The 20,761-nt window shown below is 40.2% G+C and overlaps 1 protein-coding gene across 1 annotated transcript; it reads right to left on the bottom strand.

Annotated features, from left to right (window-relative positions):
* Nucleotides 1-600: 600 nt before the first annotated feature.
* Nucleotides 601-19,660, bottom strand: LAPTM4A (lysosomal protein transmembrane 4 alpha). Its single transcript, XM_065891092.1, has 7 exons — nt 19,380-19,660; nt 10,097-10,217; nt 7,018-7,094; nt 6,156-6,278; nt 3,129-3,224; nt 2,513-2,611; nt 601-1,212 (listed from the first exon to the last, which is right to left on the bottom strand). Exons 1-7 carry the CDS (start codon nt 19,488-19,490, stop codon nt 1,138-1,140), a joined length of 702 nt encoding a protein of 233 aa, XP_065747164.1. The 5' UTR covers nt 19,491-19,660; the 3' UTR covers nt 601-1,137.
* Nucleotides 19,661-20,761: the final 1,101 nt, after the last annotated feature.

Below are 20,761 nucleotides of genomic sequence, written 5' to 3'. Positions count from 1 at the left end.
TTTGTGGGAATGCGAAGAGAGTATCAAACTTATGAGTCAGAATGGTGAAATGTATGAGCTACTCATGGTGAAGCTGCTTATTTTAAAAAACAGGGCTAAGCATTTATCTTTCAGTGCTACCTCTATCTGAATTTCAGAATCAAATATACTAAGTAACCTAGTTTTTCTCTAGCACTAGCAGTAGGAAAAAAATTAACTTTTAAAGGCAAACAGTTTGGGTATATTTACTAGGATATTTAACTGTTATGTGACAACAGATTTCCCTCTGATGGAAAATGACCCCTTAACAATAACAACATTTTCCCCTTCCTTGGTGGAAATAATTGGGATTAACATATTATGACTGTTCTCCAGTTAAAAAGTGTAAGGCCTGTGTCCTTTCCCAGAAGACAAACCTGCTTCGAATGAAGTAGTGATCAGAAGCTGTGATGGTCCACATATCCACTCCAGGGACAGGAACAGTGCCCAGTTGGGTCCACCGAGCTTGGCTATGGCTATTCTCAAAGTACTAAAAAACCCTGGCAGTCTGAGTTTATTGTAATAGAAAATGTTGGGTTTCACCTATCAAAAAAGGATAACAGATTTAAAAAAAAAACAATAAATATTTCAGAGATTTATTAAAGCATCTTATCACAAAGATGGAAACACATACAAAATTAGAAACATGCAACCATCATCTTCCACAGTCAAGTTAAAATGTTATATATTTTTCCTGTTTTCAGAGCTGAAAATCTCAGATCTTATACCGAACTCGCTCACCCTGAATATTTCATTCATTCTTCCTGGAAGTATCCAGGGCAGCAAATAACCAAAATGCGAACTATTATATAAAGAAAGTGCAGTTAGAAAAGAATATGCGTAGAGAATGCCCGCTTCCCACCCACCCCCCAATCAAAGGCAAACAATGGCACTTTGCTCTTGCTTAACCTAGACTGTCTTCAAAAACTATTAAAATGTAATACACTTAACAACAACAAAATCTGACTTTTAATAACTATCCAAAAAGCTTGTTAGTGTTTAAACAAAGGAAAATGTACTTTATATCCAACAAGTTTGAAGAGCCCTGTGTTGCAGCATTTTGTAAAATAAACAAGACAAAAAGCTGGTATAGGGTTTATTGACAAAGGCAGAATTTCTTCAGGCAGGTATGTAAGGAGGTGGTGGTTCCTTCTCAGGCATCTTCACTGCCATTTCATAGGTTGGCAAAACATACTGAAGAGAGACAAAAAATTATATTAGACTTAATTCTCCTTTAAAATTCTACCTGAATAATTCAGCTTTCAGAATTAATACCTTTAATAGGGGTAGATAAACCTACGGAAGAGCTGAAGAAACCATTAGCTAAGTACACTTCACCCTTGGGTACACCTGACCCTTGAGCGATGTGGGCATTAGGGGCGCCGACACTCTGCACAGTTGAAAATCCACATATAACTTATAGATGGCCCTCTGTATCACATCTGAGGATTCAACGCAGACTGTACAGTATTGTAGTATTTACTACTGAAAAACATCTACATATTAGTGGACCCTCACAGTTCAAACCCATGTTGTCCAAGGGTCAATTATAGCTCCTGAGAGTAGAGATGACTAATAACCTGGAGCTTTTACACGCACGTGAGATGTCTGATCCAAGATCACTAGAGATGGATGATGGAAGGAGGGAGGGCAGAAAAAATTTTGCTTCTGAACTGACCCTGAGGCCACCAGGACACCTTGACAGGCGGTATGTGCCGCCACCCTCCCCTCGCTCCACTGTGACTGATAAAGCAGCAGTGCTAAGTGCACCTGAGGAACTTAGGATCTTGGTGAAGCGTCCCGCTGAACCACGCTAAAGGAACGAACGCTCCATCATGAGGCTCTATTTCATCAGAATCTGTGGGCAAAAGATCAAGTACTTGTGTCTTCTGCTCTAAGGTAAAGGGCACATCTATGTAGAAGAGTGGCATTTTTAATCTAAGTGACTCCAATGTGACAGGCTGGCCCTACAGGTGTCACATATACTCTACATGCTGGAAACCTGGGAAAACAGTACAGCAGCAACTAGAGGGCCTGAGAGGTAGGCCTCCCAACAGACTCATGGAATCCACTGCATTCATCTCCCCACAGGAAAATCAGCTTCCCTTTGGATCATATGAATGTTTTCGGAAAGCAACACAAGCTTCAGCTGATGGTACCCTATCCTTAGAAGTTCCAGAAGCCAAGAGCCTGGCTCGCCCACACTGCGGTTCCCTGTCTGATCTCCCCCTCAAAATGTAACACTTGGAGACCGATTACGAATCAAACCTATCGGCCAAACAGAATGAGATGAGCAGTGCAGGGTGCCTCTAGCCCATGTACCCAGGATTCCAAGTGGGAAAGGCTGAAACTTGTAGATACAAGCTATCCACAAGTTTAGGATTATCCCTAAACCATAGTTATGGCATTGAAGAGAAAGTCAAGATACAGGGTCTTCTCTTTGGAATAACTGATAAAGGCTAGTGAAGATTTAATACCGTAAAGGATCATTCACCTGTGGAGGTGCTTCAAAGGCAGGGTACACAGCAATCTCTGGCATGTTTCTGTTGTTGATATATTTATAACAGTTCCAAACACAGTTGATTAGATAAGCCTAAAAGAATATAAACAAAATTTACATATGCTCGAAACTCAATAGACCACCTGCTCTAAAATGAAGGTGACTTATAATGCTCTCCCCACTTTTCTCCACAGAGAAGGAAACCGGCATCCACTTGGACCCAGCACAGGCCAGGTGCTTTCCCTACCAGCCCTCACTTAAATGTCACAGGTTTTATTACCACTGTTCTACAGAGAAACCAGAGTTTGGGATTCCAATTCAAGTGTGACAACCATTGTGCTGCAGAAGAAATTCTATTTCTGAACCTTGGGAATTTTAACAGATTTTCAATCCAAATCATGAACCACATCCAAAAACACAATGATGTTCCTTAGGAAGAATCCTGGCGCTTCCAACCACTGCCTGGAAACAAGAGGGAGGACGTTCCCTGGAAGCTGTCTCTACCACTACATCAGAATAGGAGAACTGTAAGGAGACACAGCAACAAGAAGGTTTAGATGGACAGTGTCACAGTCCAAATGGCCCCCCAAATATTTAGTGAGCAACTCACCTTAAAAATGATGAACAAGGCAAAGAATACAAGAACAATGAACAGGAGGCAGCTGGAGTCCAAAGCCAGGAGGTCATCTTTATAGGGAAAATCAGGCTGTAAAAAAAAAAAGGGGGGTGGGGGTGGGGGATGAATAGGCAGAGCAGAAAGGATTTTTAGAGCAGGGAAACTATTCTGTTATGATATCACAATGGTGAGTACACGTCATTGTACACTTGTCCAAATCCCCAGAATGCACAACACCGAAAGTGACCTCTAATGTAAACCACGGACTTCGAGTGATAATGATGCATCAGTGCAGGTGCATCAACTGGAACAAATATCCACTGCGGCTCAGAATACGGACTGTGAGGGAGGCTGGGTGGGCAGGAGCGGGTATATGGGAACTCTGTACTTTCTGTTCAATTTTTCTATGAACCTAAAACTGCTCTACAACTAAAGTTTATTAATTAAACATATACACACACACTTATAATTCAGCCATGGCACCTGTATTTTGTGATAACCTAGAAAGCATCTTAAGAATACAAAACAAAAGGCACCCAAATCAGAACTGATATTCTAATAAAAACTTATAAACAGAATTTAACTCAAAGTGCTTTTTAAGCCTCAGCATCATTAATGCATGCTATTGATCACTTAAAATATATGTTTGAACACTCAGAATACTCCTAAGAGTCTACACTGAGCTCATTTTACATCTTCCTGGCCTTTGGGAACACACTATCTCCTGTACATGACCCCAGATTTGTCCCTGGGTCACTAAGTCAGGAGGTACTGAGATTTACCTAAGTTTCTTGGGCCATTCAGTCCTACATGGGGAAAATGATTTTTTAAAAGCCAAGTGTCAGCAATTCCCTGGTGGTCCACTGGTTAGAACTCCGTGCTTCCACTGCGGTAGCCGGGGTTCCATTCCTGGTCGGAGAACTAAGATCCCACAAGCCTCATGGTGTGGCCAAAAAAAAAAAAGCCAATTGTCAGTCTCAATGCTCATCAGAAAGGGGCCAAAAGGCGGCACGTCCCTGGTTATGAAGCCAGGCAAGCTTATACTATTTACTGGACACATAAAATGTTCTGCTGAGAAAGATCAGCTGTATTTTTTTTAAATTAATTTATTTATTTTTGGCTGTGTTGGGTCTTCGTTTCTGTGCGAGGGCTTTCTCTATTTGTGGCGAGTGGGGGCCACTCTTCACCACGGTGCGCGGGCCTCTCTTGTTGCGGAGCACAGGCTCCAGACGCGCAGGCTCAGTAGTTGTGGCTCACGGGCCTAGTTGCTCCGCGGCACGTGGGATTTTCCCAGACCAGGGCTCGAACCTGTGTCCCCTGCATTGGCAGGCAGATTCTCAACCACTGCACCACCAGGGAAGCCCAGATCAGCTGCATTTACTCAAATATTTCTTTAGCATTTACTGTGTGCAAGGCAATGAGCTAGGTTCGGGGAGAAAGGCATTACAAAGTAATTTAGGATTTACAAGCTGGCCAACAGAGAAAGCATCTTCCAGTCTGGGACACCAAGTGAATAACAGAACAGAGAAACCACTGGGGTTCTGCCAAAGGAATAGTAAATTCCTTTTGATGTTCTTCTATAAAGTTCATTTAATCCTTTAAAACTTCTAACTGTTTTTAATGGAAACATCAACACAAAGGCCCAAATAATTTTACATTTTCATAAAAAAAGCACACAGAAATCCCAAGGACCAGAAGAAAATAGTATCCACACACCAACCCCAAACCCTAGCTACAAAGTGTCTCCTTGGAACAAAACTGTTCTTTAAGCCTTCATCTATAAATAAGAAAAGGACAAAAACTCAATGGGACCGGCTCCAGGGGGAACGCTGTAAATTTTATTCAGAAGCCTTGCAAATTTTCAGCCAAGGACTACGTGATCAGGGAGAACTATGCCCAGGAAGCCGCTGACCAGGCCAGCAGGCCCTGCCCCGGGCCACCTCTCTCCAGCCCCATCACAGGCTGCTCCCACCACGTCTGCCGGGCCACCACGGTCACCTCTGAGTTCCCTGACTATGCCACGTTCCTTCCTGCATCAAGGTGTCTCTTTTACCTGGAACTTTCTTCTGTACTTTTCCTATCTCAAGTCCTACTCAGACTCTTGAGTGCAATTCAAAGCTCACTTCCCACCCCAGGTGTGGTATCTGTGTGATACCCACTCACAAAGCAACCGACACTTTTACTTCACCGTTTTTATCACAATTTTAATTCAATAATCGTCAACTTCCCAATTCACTAGAAAGTAAGTTTTAACTGATGTAGCCCTAGGACTGAGCAGAGTGCCCTGCACATAGGAAGCCATCAACAAATGTTTTTTGAATGAATGAATAATAAATTTGTGGTATGCAAAATGGACTATCTGAAGTGGGTTTCAAGAAAATTCCCCAAAAGACAGCATTTGTTAAATAAACTTCCATTCATCTGGATCCTACACCTCCATCCAGACCTTACTTCAGCCCACAGTGTCCCCTGCCTCTCCATCCCATGTCATTAACTTATGCTCATTTACTGCTGTCATGGGACAGCCCTAGCTTATTATCACAAATGAGATCTTCATGTCTTGACTCCCCAAATACATGCTTTGCTCCTCGAAGAGAAGGAAGTTATGTTCTATTTATACCATTCACTAACAGTTTGCCTAGAATAGAGTGAAGGCTATAGAAGGCATCAAATATTTGCTACAGATGCTTGCAAAGGCAGAAAGCTACAACTCCAATGAGTGCTAAATACAGTCGAATTATTATATTTTTCATATACCCAAAACAAAAGATGAACTACTCCTGAAGTTCTATGATATCCATCTTTAGGGACTTTTAATATTGGATTATCCATGTGGTATGGCAAGAAGATATTCTATTTTCATCTTTTTGGTTTCAACATGGTCATTAAGAGTAGTAATGATCATTGCTTTAAAACATTTTAAAAAAGAAACAGGGGAGGTTAAAATAAAAATAGTGCCCAAAAGCTGACTCTGAATTTCAATGAATGAAAAAAAAAAGTTTAATTAGCATACACACTTACTAACTGATCCAGATATTCTTTGATTCTTGGCAAGTAAGTGAGAGAACTGATAGCAACCAGGCAGCTGAGAACGAAGTCAAAAAGCCGGTAACAGAAGAACGGAATCAGCCAACCCACTTGATACTGAAGGAAAGAAACAGCAACCACAACATCACATCACGTATATTCAACGACTGGGTACCATTCAGTAAAACTCAGAACACACCATTGTAAAGCAATTATACTCCAATAAAGATGGTAAAAAAAAAAAAAAAAAAGATGTGGCACATATATACAATGGAATATTACTCAGCCATAAAAAGAAACGAAATTGAGCTATTTGTAATGAGGTGGATGGACCTAGAGTCTGTCATACAGAGTGAAGTCAGAAAGTCTAGTACCGTATGCTAAAACATATATATGGAATTTAAGAAAAAAATAATGTCATGAAGAAACCTAGGGGTAAGACAGGAATAAAGACACAGAACCTACTAGAGAATGGACTTGAGGTTATGGGGAGGGGGAAGGGTGAGCTGTGACAAAGCGTGAGAGTGGCATGGACATATGTACACTACCAAACGTAAAATAGATAGCTAGTGGGAAGAAGCCGCACAGCACAGGGAGATCAGCTTGGTGCTTTGTGAACCCCTAGAGGGGTGGGACAGGGAGGGTGGGAGGGAGGGAGACGCAAGAGGGAAGAGATATGGGAACATATGTATATATATAACTGATTCACTTTGTTATAAAGCAGAAACTAACACAACATTGTAAAGCAATTATACTCCAATAAAGATGTAAAAAACAATACAAAATAAATTTTTTAAAGAAAATAAAAAAATAAACAGCAAAAAACAAAAAAAAGTTAAAATCATAGAATACTTACAGAAATTGCTCCGTATACCAGCATTGAACTGATGATAAACATAAGAACAGAGACGGCAAAAAGAACACAGGCATTATCTAAGAAAACAAAAACAAGAATTTAATTAAGCTACTTATATAACAAAAAGAATAAAACTCTTTATGACAAAATAATGTTATTAAGTAATGAAGTTTGAGAAATCCGTGCCTTTTTCTTACTTATTAAACGGCCACAATTCACTGCCACTTATTTAGGATGGCACATGAAGCAGGTACTCTGCCAGCGACAGATCTCTGCTCAGAGTCTAACTTCTGAAGATGTGAAATAGATAATTATAATTCAGTGTGGCAAGTGCTACAACAGAAGCAGAAACGATTAGTTTTGCCTGTAGAATCAGGGAAAAAATATGAAAGAAATGGTACAAGTTGGGTCTTGTGAGATAAGCAGGGTTTGACTGGAGCAAAAGGCTGGTATCTGCTTAAGAGACAGATGTATTAAACACAGTTATACAGATGCCCCCAACTGCCTTAGATAAAATACACAGCCTGAAATTCAAGGTTCTCCCTTAATCCCCCACCCCCATTTCAACACCCGAAATCCCTGCTCCGCATCCCTTCAACCATGGCTTGTCTGCTACATCCTGGTCTATTTTCTTCTTTGTTCCTCAACCCTTCCTCAGATTGCTGCCTTTCTCTACATTAATCCATGTTCACTAAATGTTCTCACAAAGCACTCATGTAATCTCAAACAAAACAAAAACAAACCAAAAGAGCACCCACACTTGACCTGATGAGCTTCTCAGCACAAATCTAAAGCTGATTCTCTGACTCTGGCCAGTTAAGAACCTGAAAGGCACTAATAATGCTGAATGATTAGACTAACTGCTGAATGTTCACACTACTGGATAAACGTTATGTATCATCTTGTCACTTGGCAATGCACACAGCATCAATATCTGGCACTAAACTAAGTAAGAACAGCCCTCTTTAAATTTTCCTAGAGGACACAGGATAGCTAAACGTTAAGGACTTAAAGAACCTCCCTGCTGTAGCACGCAAAGTGGCACTCAAAGGGAAGAATTCAAATATAAACAAACTTGAAAGCAAAATTTATCATTCAAACAATCAGCTTTCAAAACTCTGTTACTGGAAGACGAGGAGTTGATTTTGACTTCTTAAAGTATCGGAATAATTAAAGTGAAGTTCAAGGTCTTTCGCTGGAGCAACAAAAAGCAAAACAGGAGAGATGGGGTGGTGGGTGGGAAACACATTTCATGCCTGGAACAAGGGAAACTCCAGTATGTATGAATCAATAAGGCAAACAAAATATGAGAGGCTAGATGCCAGAGAAGAACCTCAGGTTCCCAGCCACCACTACATTCAGCACCTCCTTTGGAGGCCCCAAGTGTCCACCCATCTCCAAAGTGAGTTTATAAGGATAAATTCATATTTGAAAAACAGCTTGCATATGCTGCAGAAGTATTTCCTATAAACTGAGTGTCACATCCTATTTGGCTGATTAAAAATAACTAATCACAAACCTCATTTTAAAAAATCAGTTATCAGGCCAATGATTAGAAATTAACTTACCTTTGCAATACTGGGTTTGTGGGAAAGTAAAATCTTACCTTCCAAAGAAACACCAACTACCGTATGACCAAGAACTATGTATTTTTTTTTATATTTGCTCAATAACAGGGCTTTGGGTAGAATATAATCAACAAACATATGATAATGAATAGATCTGATTTTCTCTATAGCAGTGACAACACTCACACAACATGCAATGAATGTGTGACTTCTTCCCTGCAGCTCTAACAAAAGAGTCAGCTGTACAGACCTACGAGACTCTCAATAACCATAAATCTTCTTCTACACCTCAATTTTAAGAGAAACACACGTGACAAGGGAAAACGCTGACATTAGCAGGTTCAGTAAAATTTTACAGCCTAAAGTAAAATATTATAAATGCCAAAAAACTGTCACTGGAAGCTAAAGTTTTATTTATTGTTCTATTCTGGCTTTTAAATAAAAACAGATTACTCAGAAGAAAAAAATCAAATGCCAGAAAGTATGTTTCTGTATGTTCTTGGTATTTCTGCTATTCATTTGACAATAAAATTAAAGGATTATACTGTATTTGGAAATACAATCAGGAAACTCATTAAAAAAAAAACACAGTATGAACAACTGTTAGTGTTATCATACTACAATGTATAACAGATGGCCAGAAAACTCTACTTGGCTCCTTAAAATAGGTTAGCCCTGAGGACAATGAATCATTTGAATTAATAACCAAATTTTTTTTTTAAAAACTTCATTAATGGATCAGAGAAGATCATAATGTACAGAAGTACAGAACTTTATGATAAAAGCTAATCTAAAAAAGATCCTACAATATAAATACAACACACATGTGAACTGGGAACATTTTTCTGAAATGAAATTTTTCTGAAGAAGAAATTGTTCACACTAAAAAGTCTGAAGCATAATTTTCTGTTCAAATATTAAATGTTTACCATAATTTTAATACAAAATTAAACCTGTATGTTAGAGAAAGATAAATAATGAAAAATACTGCTATCAGGGAATAAATAGGTTTAAAAAGGTAATTTCCATGAACATTCATTCCATGAATGTTCTAGGAGTACTCTATTTTTAACGCCAATGTCAAATCTTCATCTAAACAATAAAAATATATTAAGAATTGAGACCCTGGGCAAAAGATACCACCAAATATTCCAAATAATTCACATTTTACACTTTACTGTAAGATTTTTGCTCCATGAGCAAATCCATCCTCTACTACAACTTTGTCAGCTGACCCTCAAAGGCTCAGTCTTGTTTGTAATTCCTTCTCCCCTCCTCTCTCCACAGTACCCCAATGTATACAATACACATTTCTCAAAAATCTTCTAGCAGCCTATTACATTTTCTGGCTACAAATGCTCAATTATAATTCTCAATTATAATTTTTTTAAAAACCTACAAAAACATTTTGTGCCTCGGCAAGTATAATAACAAACATAATTTAATCAATCCTCCTCTAAGTTAACTGTATGTGTGTAATTAGCAGGAGATATTTTCAACTAAAAACATACCAGCCATTCTCTCAGATGAATAGTAATTGCCAATGACTTCATACTGAATGTTGACAGCGGGCATTGAGTTTGGATGTGTTACTTCCACAGTCAGCAAAATTGCCATCAACAGGTTGACCACCTGTGAAAGATAACATTTTATCAATTATACTACTAGCCAGGGAGTGAGCAGTCCTCAGCACAATCTTTAGATGTCTTCCCCTATTTAACACTGTTTTCCCTGAAGTAACAGAGACACAAAAAGGGGACTACCTGTGAGACAAAATACACAATACCATTTTAAGAATACTTTAAAGTCGGGAGCTTCCTTGGTGGCGCAGTGGTTGAGGGTCCGCCTGCCGATGCAGGGGACACGGGTTCGTGCCCTGGTCCGGGAGGATCCCACATGCCGCGGAGTGGCTGGGCCCGTGAGCCATGGCTGCTGAGCCTGCGCGTCCGGAGCCTGTGCTCCGCAACGGGAGAGGCCACAACAGTGAGAGGCCCGCGTACGCAAAAAAAAAAAGAATACTTTAAAGTAAATATTTCATAAAGTGAAAGTACAAACTTAATCATTTCAGAGAAAAGATGTTTGACTGATCCTGTGTCAATATAATAGAATAAGAAGGCACAACAATGAAAAATGAGAGATCCTCACAAATTGTTCATTTGAATCACATATTTATTCATATCCCAGTCTCAGAATTTCCAGATTTGAAGAAGCTAATCTATCAGATAAATATAATTTCAATGGGCTAAGTATGTAATGATCCATCAGATAAGCCTAAAGCCCCTCCACAGTTATCTCCTGTCCAGCGATAGGTAACTACAAACTCTTGAGCTACACTCAAATGCTTAAAAAGATTTTGACTGTGCCATTTAACTTTCACCTATTGGTCTTAATTCTACAGTTTGAGATCATTTGCTACCCCTTCTGAATAAGTGCTCCTCTGACACATAAGGGCAGCCAACATATGCCTCCAAATATTGTCTTTTCTAGAATAAACGCTCAGGTACTTAAACCAGTTTTCTAACCAGCATATTTTCCAGCTAGCTCACTAGTTCCTCTTTGCTCCCCTCCATACACACATTCCAGTTTGTTCAACATACTATTAAAATGAGAGAAGATCAGCCTGATCACAACACATCGGGATCTCAGTTCCCATATCCTAGGCTAACAAATTTCAATTAACGCAGCCTGAAATGGCACTGGCTGCATAAATCTTTTAAATGTCACATGAGTGACTCCCTAAAACTCCCAGTTCTTTTTCACATTTGATCCTGCTAAGCTACCACCTATATCTACCTGTAGAGTTGGATTCAGAGGCCCACACATAAGCGCTTATATATATTTGCAATCAAATTTCATCTTATTAACATTCTTGCCTATCAAGATTTTCTCCATCTAGATTCTGACACCCTGCGGATAGACTTACTCTCAGCTGCCTGCATTTGAAAATATGATCATCATATAATGAGAATCTCCAACTAAGTCATAAGCAAAAGAACAGGGCTGATGACAAAGCCGCCAGACAGAGGCTGTTCTCTTCCCATCAGTCAGCAACCTCTGAATAAAAGTCTTTATCTAGTCCAGAGAAACATCTTGAGACTTTGTCAAACATCTTGCTGAAATCCCATCACCGGTATCTGGTGAATTTTCTTAGTCTACCAGGGTGTAACTCCAATTCAAAAAGGAAATTCTCTAGGCCTCTAGTTGTTAGTGAATTGTACAGTTATCCCAGGAAGCACCACTTCCTTTAAGTGATCAAAACAACACTAATGATGTGAGGATTGGAGTAGGCTTCCCTATCTAGAGTTCACAGAATCTGTCTTCCTTCCCTTTGTGAACATTTGACACTTTCAAGGGATATGGGAGCTTTACCAACAGTGTTTTAAACAATCTCTATTATGTAGCTCTCTCCTGTCCACCCTGAGTAACACAGCTTATCAGCTGAAGGTATTTCACATTCTATAAGACATGCGGCCCAAGTTTTATCTTTAAATAAGATAAACAATGTCACAATACCTAATTCAGAATCAATTGATATTTCTGACTATATACTATAAATAAGTAAATTCATCTATATTACTTCACTTATTCCTCACAACAATCTTGTTTAGTAAATATTACTTACGCCCATTTGCAGATGGGTAAACTAAGGCTCAGCAAAGTGAAATAACCTGTGTTAAGTTCACTGAGCTGAAGAGCTAGGACACAAATCTGGTTCTTTTTAAGGCATCCTTCTTACCACTATAGGATTACTTATAACCGTTCCTAAGCAACCCTTGTTTTGAGATCTTTCCAAAATAAGCCATTATTTAAGGCTATAAAATGTTTATACTTTACCCTCTAAATAAATATGTTCAGTAACGTGCCTTTTTTCTTGCACTGCTCAAAAGCAAGGTATTTCATCCTTCAATGCTTGAAAGGTCTTACAAGGGACAATCATATTTGCAAGGTGACTCTCCAGTTGAAGGCTGACTTTTTTTTTTTTTTTTGCCCATTTTTATTGCAATGGGTTTTGGACAGTATATGTGGTGTATGAGTATGAGTTAATACAATCACGTGAATTAATTACTGAACAATCAGACATATCTACTAAAACACTGTATATTCTGTGTATGGAAATGAGTTAGAAATCAATTCACCAAACTCTACTTTGCTAAGCACAATGCGGTCACAGTTTAAAAGCTCTGCACCGCACAGAAAAACATGCAAACTCAATTACTAAGTGAAGGAAATGACACAACAAAAATATTCAGGAGTTTAATTTTCCCTTCTTAAATATTTGTATCACATGTAGGATTTATAAAAACCTCTTTCCTTCTCTTCCATGGGTAAGTCACAGACTCACCCATTATTATCTTCTAGTATTAGTGACACTTCAAATTTCTTTTCACTGTGAGTCATACCCCCGAATATTAAACAAAATAAATACAGGTCTAATCAAAAGGACCAAGAAATGGTAAAATAAATTCAGCACTATTTCATTAAATGCTCAATTTTTCAAATCTTCACTGAATTAACTATATTTCATTAGCACCCCAACTTAACATTTTAAAGTACTAATCTGGAAAACCCATCCTTGTGATCTTAAAAGATACATCACTGAGCACCTATCCTGTGCTCATATGCAGGCCCTATCCTATTTACTTTTGATTACAGTTGATATTTCTACTAAGTTCCATGTAGCGTTTTTCAAAACACACATAAAACTTAATAGTTTTGTAATATAAAATTTCTATGAAGAGAGCAACTATATACAAACAATTCCAGAATATTTATTCCTGATTCATTTTTCCCTTTTACTGCATTCACGAAAGAAAATTAGTAAAAATGTAATTAAAATAATGGTCAACTTCTAAACCTAGTAATATGGAGGGATATAGAATGCAGCAAATATGTCAACAGCATGGGCAATGGACACACCGATGTAGGAGCAGTACTGTATTCAGTGAGATAAACAATGTGGTTTGTGTTATAAGCCTAGTGCACACTTTATATAAGTAAACATACAGCAACTGAAGACCAGATGTGTTAGATTTCACTTGTTTCAAAGGAATAGTATCAGATCCTTGGAAGCACTCAGCCTGGGGAGAGTAATTCCTCTTTGCTTCTCATTTCATCGCCACACCCATCCCAGAAGACCCTTGAGGACCGGTTTTGTTTCTGTTTTATTTTTTAATCATTATTCTTTAGTTTTCCCACAGCGTACTTTGCCACAACCTAATATCTGCGAAGACTATAATTAGAACAGTGTTTTAGGGCAACCTGATGGGGTCTCAAGCAAGTCAGAGAGCCGTCATCAGATAGAGACCGAAATGGACTATCTTTAAAAATGTTGTTCAATGTATATATAGTTAAATGTATGTATACAGTTGTTGTTTACCATTACGTGCAGTTACAAATGAGTTATTCCTACTATTTTTGGAGGAGATAATTCATTTAATAAATGTCTAATAAGTACTTCAAATGCTCTAATAAGTTACTATTAAACACACAGTTTATAGAGAATGGCATACCATCTTCCTCCCTCAAGGAGGACATATTGCTGTAGGGGGTAAAAAATTTTAAAAAGATAATCATACTAATGTGTAATTAGTACTATTTAGTAAGTACTTACAAGTAAGTAAGTAACTTTTCCAGGTACACAGTGAGGAAACCAGATCCCTCTGGCTGGGAGTCAAGGAAGCTTCATCAAGAAAACAACTGAACTATTACAAAACTAACTGTATAGGAAAACGTAGGAAGAACACTCTTTGACATAAATCACAGCAAGATCTTTTCTGACCCACCTCCTAGAGTAACGGAAATAAAAACAAACAAATGGGACCTAATGAAACTTAGAAGGTTTTGCAGAGCAAAGGAAACTAAAAACAAGATGAGGGCTTCCCTGGTGGTGCAGTGGTTGGGAGCCTGCCTGCCGTTGCAGGGGACGCGGGTTCGTGCCCCAGTCCGGGAAGATCCCACATGCCGCAGAGCGGCTGGGCCTGTGAGCCATGGCCACTGAGCCTGCGCGTCCGGAGCCTGTGCTCCGCAACGGGAGAGGCCACAACAGTGAGAAGCCCGCGTACCACAAAAAAAAAAAAAAACAAGATGAAAAGACAACCCTCAGAATGGGAGAAAATATTTGCAAACGAATCAACAGACAAAGGATTAATCTCCAAAATATATAAACAGCTCATGCAGCTCAATATTAAAAAAAAAAAACCCAATCCAAAAATGAGCAGAAGACCTAAACAGACATTTCTCCAAAGAAAACATACAGATGGCCAAGAAACACATGAAAAGATGCTCAACATCACTAATTATGAGAGAAATGCAATCAAAACTACAATGAGGTATCACCTCACATTGGTTAGAATGGGAATCATCAGAAAATCTACAAACAATAAATGCTGGAGAGGGTGTGGAGAAAAGGGAACCCTCTTGCACTGTTGGTGGGAATGTAAATTGGTACAGCCACTATGGAGAACAGTATGGAGGTTCCTCAAAAAACTAAAAATAGAATTACCATATGACCCAGCAATCCCACTACTAGGCATATACCCTGAGAAAACTATAATTCAAAATGACACATGCACCCCAATGTTCATTGCAGCACTATTTACAATAGCCAGGTCATGGAAGCAACCTAAACGCCCACTGACAGACAAATGGATAAAGAAGATGTGGCACATATATACAATGGAGTATTAATCAGCCATAAAAAGGACTGAAATTGGGCCATTTGCGGAGACAGGGATGGACCTAGAGACTGTCATACAGAGTGAAGTAAGTCAGAAAGAGAAAAACAAATATTATATATTAACGCACATATGTGGAATCTAGAAAAATGGCACAGATGAACCAGTCTACAAGGCAGAAATGGAGACACAGGTGTAGAAAACAAATATATGGACACCAAGGGGGGAAAGTGGGGGGGGTTGGGGGTGGGATGAATCAGGAGATTGGGATTGACATATATACACTAATGTGTATAAAACAGATAACTAATAAGAACATGCTGTATAGCACAGGGGACTCCACTTCACTGTACAGTAGAAACTAACACAACATTGTAAAACAACTATACCCCAATTAAAAAAATAATAAATAACTGGAATTGGCAAAATGGTTGTTAATGGTTGAAGCTGTATGATAAGTAAATGAAAGGTTTTTATACTATTTCATTATTTTTGTGTATTTGAGATTTTTCTCAATAAAGTTTTTAAAAAGTGACTTGGGGGAGAGCATTTTGGAGAGCATATTCAAAGGCACTGAGGCAAAAAAAAAAAAAGGTATTTGAGGAAAGATACTAACTTTGAAATATACACAAGCTATCCTTATTTAAAGGAGTCGGGGGTGAGGATTGGAAAGGAACACAGCTTGAGGGAGCCTGTCTTCACTTCTACCTCAGCTACCTACCTTTTAGGAGTCGGGGGTGAGGATTGGAAAGGAACACAGCTTGAGGGAGCCTGTCTTCACTTCTACCTCAGCTACCTACCTTTTAGACTGTTTATGGTGAAGACACTCATGAAAAATTAGCCATATATTAAATCTTTCCAAGACCTAAAATTATAACAAATGCTCAAAATGTCTTCTTGTAGTACACCATTAACCATGAAAGAGGACACCCCTGCAGCAAACTTTTAAGCTCATTTTCAATCGTTCAATAAGCATCTGAACTTATACCACATAAGAAACTGTTGTTTAAAATCACATGGCTTCAAATTTTTCAATAAATGATAGAAAAAACAATGTATGAACGTCAGAGTTTAAACTGGAGCTTATTCTGAGATTTCATATTACTTAAACCAGGTATTAAGCCAGGCATGCTTCTTTCAACTGGCTCTGGCTTCTCTGTGTCCTACTGCACTACTTAATACCATACAATTAATCCTTTACTATCCGGTGTGCAATCGCCTAACGTGCGACCAGTAGAGGCAGTTCTAGAAGGCAATGACACTATATCAGATACAAAGTCGTTGCTACAGTGTCTGCACCCGGCAGGAGGGAAGACTGAACCCCTAGGTTCCAAACAGCACAGGGCAATCTAAAGAGAATCATATTCTCCCAGCTGGAACAGAAGAGGAAGAGTATCCCGACAAGGTACTTGGAGAGGGAAGTGACATTCCAGTTCACCCACCCACTCCCATATTATTTCTCTTAGTAAAGAAGCTTCTGGCAAAAAAAATGTACTGTTCAGACAACTCCTCTTCGTTTTGTGTCTTGGTGATCTTGCTTTCTGAATGTTACATGTCTCCCCAACTAGACAGATATTGTGTCTTTGTATTGCCAGGATGCTGAAGCCACACTTTTTAAAGTCACCAATACAATTACAATACTGTAATCCACAAAACCAATGGCCTTTTCCAGTTCTTAACGTAATTTGAATCTGATATTACTGATCACCTTCTCCTTCTCCCTTGACACTGTACCGTTAAGTTTCACTTTTGTATCTTTGCTCCAAAGTTCTTTGCAGTACCATCAGTATCTTAATGGCAGATGCCATGGCCAAGACAAGAAACACTTCAGAGCCTCTGTGTGGCAGCTAATAGGAACACAAAAGACGAATAACACGTCTCTGTGATTTACTCTTTTTGTATGTGCACCACAGCCATTTACACTGTAGATAATCAATATATGTCTTAAAACAGATTAACTGATGTAAGCAGCTTAAATATTCTACTAACCAGAGAAATCCATGCAAAGAAAGAACAGCTACGGCATCTTTTTATAAAACTAAAGCACGCAAAAAGGATGCTGCTATGCAAAATGTTTTCACATCAAGTCCTTCCAGTGGGAAACAGATTTACAACTCCCTGTTCCCTATTTTGGGAGAATAAATGCCCTTACTAAAGTTCTTCTCTCTGCATTTTGAGTTTCATGGTTTATAACTCCTAATTTTCCTTGCTATTCCCTTAATTTTTATGAGCTGAGCCCATAGCATCAAAAAAACATCTGCCTTGGAAAGAAATACAGCCAATTACATTCGGATGGTTGAAACTGAGATGGTGCTTATTTTCTCCTTGAGGAGTTAGAAATCCTTTGTTCTGTGAATGGAGGGAAGGATATGAGAAGAAACAGGAAGAGTAAGTTTGCAGGTTGAGTTCCAGGCTGCTGAGCTCTTTCTCAATTAAGTAGGAGGGAAGGTCATCTTCTAGGGATGAGGGAAGCAGGGTTGACTAAGAGGCCTGAGGACCCTAAAGATTTGAATTATTCATTTAGGGAAGGCAGACTAAGGACAAACAAAAGAAACTGAAGACCCAGACCCTAAGCAAAATGAAGAAATAAAAAGTTAGAAATACAAGGCTGCTGTTGCCCTGATCTGATCAATGTCCAGTTTTACAAATCAGTTAAAATACAAAGGGGGGGCGGTCTTCGTGGGGAAATGTGATATAATTATAGCAATGATGTTTCTGAATATAAAAACAATGGAAATATTAAAATAAGCTTAGAAACAACCCAATAAGCCTACACATTCAAGTTTTGTTGTTTTTAATGTGCATTCATGAAGCAAGACTGTAAATAACAACATGGCAATTAGGAATAAAGTAGAGTTCCAATAGTCCTCTGCGGGTGGGGCATGAAACTGTATCTGCCTAACTGAAGATGATTCTCATCTGGTGTTTGCCAAATGGTGATGGTTTCGATCAAACCTCTGGGTTGGGAAGAAATGAGAACAGAGAAAGGCAAAAAGATATGCCTGTGATAAAGCTTTTCCTTTTTCACAGTTCACAGATGTTATCAGAAACTCCAGTTAGCACTAATGCCACAACCTCCCAAACCAAAAACAAAAACTAAAAAAATCACAAAGTCATTAGCGAACATGACCGAGTCGGCAATATGAGAACTTTGTCACATCTTCTGTAAAGTCATCATAACCTAAAACTACCTAAACAGAAGCACATATTTACAAGTCACAAATTAGATTCAATGTATATGGATACTGGAGATGGTGGTAAGAAATCACAAAGGTATTACTAGTGAACCACCAATCAAAAACACTGTCAACTTGGTTCTGACATAGAATTACATAGATCTTGGCCCCCAGGGAATGCCAGCATATGTGACCAAAACGGAGTAAGCCCTCAACAAAGGTCTCAAAACCGGAATAGGTCTTTTATGAAAAGCGTCTCATGAGCACGGGATGGGGGAGTGAGGGGATCTACTGCATTAGGAAAAGGCAAATCGAGTGTATGTAAATCCTGGCAAATGGTATTATCTCCAAGCGTACTTCCAGACTCACAACAGAGGCCTTTCTGCCTACATCACAAACACACTGTAACATCACAAACACACTGTAACAAATAAGGTCCAGGAACCACAGACAACTGCGTTAAAAATGGATATGTCGCCTTCCCTTCAAGCAAGAAGTAATGTTAAAACTAGGCTGCATCTATCAAGGTGCATTCCTAATTGTTTCGCTGGGAAAAAAAAAAAAAATTCCAGGAAGCACTGGGGGAAGGGAGAGTTCTTTCAGGTCACGGAAGCACACAAAAAGATCCCGAAACCTGGTCATTTCCAGAACTCCCCAAACCAAAACCTAGCACCCTCATCCCGCCCCCCAAGCCCCCCTGCTTTTCCCAGTCCCGCTTTCCTCCTCTTACTCTCACCCAAAAACCATCTCCCTATTCCCAACTACCACCACTCCGATTCCAGGACACAAGTCTGCCCCCTCAAAGTTAAAGGCCCCTAAAAAGGTCCCCCACGCCTTCCCGCCCCACCCCCTCCCAGTGGCTCCTCCCTTTCGGACCACCCCCCACTTCCCGCTCCTGCCGCATTCCCCGCAGCGCCGTGCCCTCCCGCCTCGCCAGCCCTTACCATGTACCAGGTCCCCAGGATGATCGTCCCGGTGCGGACATGGCAACAGCCGCAGCACCGGGTGCTGTAGAACCGGTCGCTGCGGCTCCGCTTGAAAGTCATGGACACCATTGGGAATCTGGCGGGCCTCGTTCTTGGCCGGGGCCCTGACAAACGCCTTCTGCCCAGCGGTTGAACCCAGATAACTCCGTCACTGTCCAAAATCAAACGACGCGTTTTCTAGCCCGCCCCCGGCCCGGGCCCCAGCCTGACTCTTCGCACCTGCGCACTGAAGACCCAGCGCTGCTCTCGCGCGAGCTCGGTTTACCCTTTTCCTCCACCTTCCCCGCACACAGGCCAATGGAAGAGCGGAAAGCTAGGTGGACCCGGCCCTTGATTGGAAAAACTTGGAGATTGACAAGATCTCACGCCCAATCAGAACCGCAACTCGCCTTAGCGCTAATGGATCCCTGCCTCTTACTTGAGGGAGATGGGTGACTCATAGGCCTAGGGTAGTTCGGGTTGAGGGGAGGCGGGTGGTTCAGCATCCCCGAGATGAGAGCGGCAAGAAGAGAGGCATTTAATGGGGAAAAAAAGAGGGTCGAGATGGAGTAGGTGGCAGAAACCGGGAACGAAGGACTTTCCTGAGTGACATCTGCCACGTACTGCTTCGGAGGCGACACGGGACCACGACTACTCACGTGACTTTTGCGCGTAGCTCAATTATGGGGCTGGCCAGGGGCGGGGCCCGAGGGAAAGGGGGCGGGGCTAATCCCTGCTCTGGGGACTTCCGGCTAAGGGAATCGGGGATTTACTGGAGGGGGAAAGGGTTAGCTTCCCACTCTCACTCACTCTGACGCCTCTTTGGTGGGAGCAAAGAAATACCATCCAGCCCTGCCAAAGGCAAGTATGAAGCAAAAGGGTTGACGAAAATGGAAGCAAAAAGGTTGACGAAAATGGAAGCAAAAAGTTTGATGAAAATGAAAGCAAAGTAAAGCGGAAGAACTGCTTAGCTGCTGAGTGTTTACAGGTAGAGTGATTTTTATAGGGAAAAATTGTGAAACACGATGCAATGGACTAGAAGATTCCCGGGTGTTTTCAATGAAAAACCAGCCATAGTCTGGCTCACCTTTCAGGGTATTCTGAATCCATAGGAGCTCTCCATCTTTCTTTGTGGAGCTAGGTGTGGACAAAGAATGTAACCTGCTATTTCAGTAAACAAAGGCTATTGTGGCCGTGGAGCCAATCAGCCTCTGCAGCCACCACAAGTGGTGCATCCTGAGGGGATTCAGGATGGAGAAAAATAGGTTACTGGCCCTAGATGGTTATGGTGCATATCAAAGGAATAATTTTAATAAGCCCAGACCCTTGCATCTTCTCATATGTGGAAAAACACTAAATTC

The sequence above is a fragment of the Phocoena phocoena genome, chromosome 14 (assembly GCF_963924675.1).
Source record: "Phocoena phocoena chromosome 14, mPhoPho1.1, whole genome shotgun sequence".
NCBI classification, from domain to species: Eukaryota; Metazoa; Chordata; class Mammalia; order Artiodactyla; family Phocoenidae; genus Phocoena; species Phocoena phocoena.
Note: the sequence above shows the minus strand (reverse complement) of the source record. Positions and strands in the feature narration are given on the sequence as shown.